Source organism: Antrostomus carolinensis, unplaced genomic scaffold (genome assembly GCF_000700745.2).
Source record: "Antrostomus carolinensis isolate BGI_N321 unplaced genomic scaffold, ASM70074v2 scaffold42790, whole genome shotgun sequence".
Lineage (NCBI taxonomy): Eukaryota > Metazoa > Chordata > Aves > Caprimulgiformes > Caprimulgidae > Antrostomus > Antrostomus carolinensis.
In genome coordinates, this window is record NW_010291465.1 from 1,798 (window position 1) to 6,674 (window position 4,877).

General features: G+C 48.0%; 1 protein-coding gene across 1 annotated transcript; it reads right to left on the reverse strand.

Moving 5' to 3' along the window:
- Positions 1-247: 247 nt before the first annotated feature.
- TNFRSF21 (TNF receptor superfamily member 21) lies at positions 248-3,777 on the reverse strand (the record flags this gene model as incomplete). The annotated part of the gene is made up of 2 exons (XM_010176340.2): positions 3,118-3,777; positions 248-745 (listed from the first exon to the last, which is right to left on the reverse strand). Coding segments are annotated over exons 1-2 (1,147 nt in total), but the record flags the coding sequence as incomplete, so codon positions are not given.
- Between the last annotated feature and the right edge of the window lie 1,100 nt (positions 3,778-4,877).

Genomic DNA, 4,877 nt, shown 5'->3' on the forward strand with positions numbered 1-4,877 from the left:
GAGCAGGTGACATTCCCTCCATTAACTCTTCCTTCAGTAGCAGGAACACACCATGGGAACAGGGATGGGGAGAAGCCAAGGATGAAGAAACATCTGAGGAACCAGTATACGGGCTTTGTCCTTGCCACAAGAACCAATGAGTCAGAAAAGCAACCGGTCATTGGACATGGGGGTGACCCCTACAAAGCACTGCACGGGATGGTGGAGAGGACACTACTTCCCATGGCCCCCATTCGCTACTGCTCACCGTGCCCATTGCAGTAGTAGATCCACTTCTCCCTGTTCTGCGTGGGGGTGGTGGACTTTTTCATAATAGCTTTTTCCACAATGGCACTAGGATCTTGCCTGGGTCCCTTCTTCAGAGTCCGTGAGCTCTTCCTGACGCTGCAGACGACGATAACCACCAAGACCAGCAGCAGGAAGAGGACGATCATCCACGGCAAGTGTTCGTTGATGTCAAAGTGCTGGTGGACATTCTGTGGACCTCGCCGGGGGGGCCTGTATGGGACACTGGACTTCTCACTCCCTGCCATCTCCAATGATGGCTGCTTCTCCAGTGCTTGGCTGGCCTGCTTGTGCTGATAGCTCTGTGCCTGGCCAGCAGCACTGGAGCCCGGAAGGGTCTCACTGGTGCTGTCCGTCTCATTGACCGAGGTTTCGTTGTAGTAGTCCACTGGCTCTGCCGTGCCACTGGATGTGCGTGGTGCGGGAGAGGAGACAAAATCAGGAACTGAAGAGTTCAGACCTGTGAAAGGAGAGGAGAGTTCAGTGTCATGGCATTGGAGACGCGATACGGCATCATGTCACAGTCTAAGACCTGCCTGAGCATCTGCTTGTCCAGCAGACAGAAACCCAACGCCAGGCAGGGAGAAAGGGAAGAGGTGAAGTGGAGGTTTGACTCTGGGAACAGATGGGTATGGTTACAGAGGGAGGTTCAAGATAGAATTGACCCTTGTTGGTTAAGGCTAGTGGCAGTTTGTTTAAAAAAAAAAACCACCAAGCAATTAAAGGCATTGTTGTCAATCTGTGTTTGTTCCACATTTGGTACTTCTCGCAAAACCTACAACTTTGAAGTTTCTTAGGTTTATGAACATGAGTTTCATTACAAATGTGGAAAATTGTCACAAATGTGACAGGCTGAAAGAGTTGGCGCTGTTCAGCCTGGAAAAGAGAAAGCTCCGGGGAGATCTTATAGCGGCCTTCCAGTACCTGAAGGGGCTACAAGAAAGCTGGGGAAGGACTTTTCATAAGGGCATTTAATGACAAAACAAGGGGAAATGGCTTTAAGCTGAAAGAGGGGAGGTTTAGGTGAGATATGAGGAAGAAGTTCTTCACTGTGAGGGTGGTCAGACACTGGAACAGGTTGCCCAAGGAAGTTGTGGATGCTCCTCCCTGGAAGTGTTCAAGGCCAGGCTGGATGAGGCTTTGAGCAACCTGGTCTAGTGGAAGGTGTCCCTGCTGATGGCAGGGGGATTGGAACTAGATGATCTTTAAGGTCCCTTCCAACCCAAACCATTCTATGATTCTATGAAAATGTGGTATTTGGGCTAGAAACATGAAAATGTGGAGGCTTAGTATCTCTCTACTGGGTTTTGTTAAGGAAGCACATTTTTTTTTATGAGCACCGCAAGTAGCATTTGTAATGGATGCATTAACTACAAAACAGGTTTCTGAAGAAACAGAAGCAACCCAACCTCCCCCTAAGAGTTACTTTTCATCTTTATTGAGTTTTCTTATCAAACAACAGCTTTCAGGTCCCAGCCAGCTGCATGACCAAAGCTTGGTGAGAAAAGGAAGGGCTTTCGTGGCAAAAAACTAAAGCTTACTTTGGAAACTGGGCTTTTGAAGATCATGTGTCATCCCAGTTGAGCCAGAGTGGGTATAACCACCTGTAACCTGATTTTGCCCCTGACTTGGTTACCCAAAACACTCCAAGCAGGATACAAACAGGGAAAATGCTGTAACTTTTATATAATTGTCTAAAGTTGATTTCAAAGTTCAGGGAACACCCTCCCATCCTCTCCCAATGACACACAAACATCCCATGGAGCTTTGAGACCTAACAAAGGAGAAGCACGGGGATTCTACCACTGTCAAGACTTCCTTGCTATTTTATTTACCAACTCAGGTGTTCAGGCCATCAAAAGTTACATATTTTAATTAAAATGCCCCATATGAGACACTAAGAAAGCTGCTTTCCAGAGAATGTTAAGCATCACCTCAAATAGAGTCCTAAAGCACCACTGCAACCAGCCACAGCTAAAGCATCTCCCTAAAGACTGCGATGAGATATCATTTTCAATTAAATGAGAGAATGGGGAATTCAACCTGGTTCTCCCCACCAGCGATAACAGAAATCTTAGAGGTTAAAGAAGAAAAAATGATGGCACAGTTGAGGCTCCTGGAGGGCTGTTCTGGCAACAGATCCCATTCAAGCCAATACACTGGCTCAGTACGGGGCAAAATGCAGCAGGGAAAGCATGAGAGCAGTGAAACCATCAGGGAAGCAGTCTGCTGGAGCAAAATTCCTCTCCTGCCAGGGTTTTCCTGCTCCACTCTGCTCAAGTTTGCCATAAATACACAAAGACCTGCATCAGCACAAGAGATAGATGAGGAAAGAGGCTGGGGAATGTGATGTCCTTTCAATCCAAATAGCAGGACAGTCAGGAGTCCAACCATGACTGCTGTCTCAGTGAAAATGTTACTAAATGTGGTTTAACACAGATGAATGTCTAGGTTGGACATGAGGAAAAGGTTTTTCACCCAGAGGGTGGTGGAGCACTGGAACAGGCTCCCCAAGGAGGTGGTCATGGCACCAAGTCTGACAATATTCAAGCAGCATTTGCCCAAGGCCCTCAGACACATGGTCTGAACCTTGGGATTGTCCTACGCTAAGACAAGAGTTGGAGTCGATGATCCTTGTGGGTCACTTCCAACTGACAACATTCTATGATGGGCAACCTGATGCACTCTGAAGCTGCATTCTGGCCACAAAGCCAAAGCACCATCTGTGCTCTAGACCAGGCTGCCCTTTAACAGCCTCACGCCAGCCTTGACTGAGACAGGAACACAACCTCATGACCAAAACCACGTCTGTATTTCAGTGGTGGACATTACCTTTGGGAAGATGAGCAGTTGGTGGAACTTCATAGGGCTCTTCACCCGCTTCGGTGCTTGACGAAGTCAAAGACGTGTTTGGAAGAGACGCAGGAGAACCACAGACATTGTCGCTCTCCTTTGTCCCCGGTTTGATGACCACCATGTTTTTCCCAAAGCAGTCAGTGTATGTTTTGCACTTCATCACACTAGAAGGCACATCAGAAAAGGTACCACGAGGGCACGGCTTGCACCTAACATCTTCGGTCTCGGTTCCTTTCTTGCGGACGCCCCAGCCAACCGGGCACACCGTGTAAGGGACGCAGGTATCGTTCGTCTGAAACGTACCAGACAGGCAAGTGCACTCGCGGTCAGTCAAGGCAGTACAATGAGTTTTCTCAATCATTGGCAGTTCACAGGGTTTCCTACAAGGGTGGCACCGCTCTATGCCGTTCTCATGCTTAGTAAAGGCCCCATCTGGACAAGGGCTGCACTCTCTTAAGGTACTCTTCGTACAATGTTTAGATACATAGGTTCCTGCGGGACATTTGTCACAGATCAGCTCTTTGTTGGTGGCACGGTCAAAGTGGCGGTACTTGCCAGGGGAGAGGCTGATGGCATTCTGCTCAGAGGTCAGCTTCGATTGACCATCAGCGGTGCCAAGGAGCATGAGCAGCTGGAAGACAGACAGGAGGTATTAGTCAACAACAGCGTATGACCGGAGCCCTCTCTGCCAGCGATCTCTTGTAGGATCACAAAGCTCATCCCAGAGCCGTGGAACTGCAGAGATGTTTCTACACACAGGGGAAGGAGCTCAGAGAGGTCAGGGTGGAAGAGAGAAGGTGCAGACAGCAGCTCACTCTCCAGACACATTGCCAGCTACAATTATAATGCCTTAAATTTGACACCACACTTCTGGGTGAGACTAAGCATCATTTGCACTGCAGCCCTGCCAGCGCGGTAAATACTGCTAATTGTGTTTAAGCAGGACGAAATACCTGGACACCCCAGGAGAATTCAGAGCAGCTTTGCATTTCAAGGCTGAGAGGCTCCAGCACAAGCCAGGCGCTTGCTGAGAAGACAAAAAAAACCCCCCAAAAACCAAAACAAACCACATGCAGGTGGCAGCTCTGACCTGTAAAACTTCCCTCCTTTGTATTTACTGATCTGCACTTGTTCAAATAGTTACTTTTCTAAATAACACAAACCGGGATGAAATCTGGGCTCGCAGGCACTACCGGACTATTTCTGAGCCCCTCTGTCCTTTCATGATTTTTTATGACCCTGCACAAGCACAGGGTTTGGTGAGACCACAAAGGATGTTCTGCTCTGAGCCTCCAACCACATCTGAACCCATTTAAACCAACAGGAGAGAAAAACTTGATGCTATTTTTAAGCTCTTTGAAGAGTTCTGCTGTAACTCAGTTCCTCATTGCATCAGACACAGGTAAAAGGTCTCCAGTTTTTATACACCAAACAGCATCCAGCTCGGCTTGGCTGGATGATGACTACAAATCTGTTTATCTATTTCCAATGCCAGGGCTTTATTCCCTTGATTCCTTTGCATTGAGGCTGCTCCATCCCCAAGAGAAGCCACATCTACCTCCAATTCCTCCAGTAGACCTCTGGTCCATGGATTTAATGTCAGTTATGCCAGCAGAGATAAGAAGAACAAAAGGCATATCAAAAGAAAGGCTGACACAACCTCATACGGCATGCAAAGCAACAGAAAAAACCTTTTCCAACAGCCACAGGCTGAGTTAGGAGGGAGGGGGAGGAAC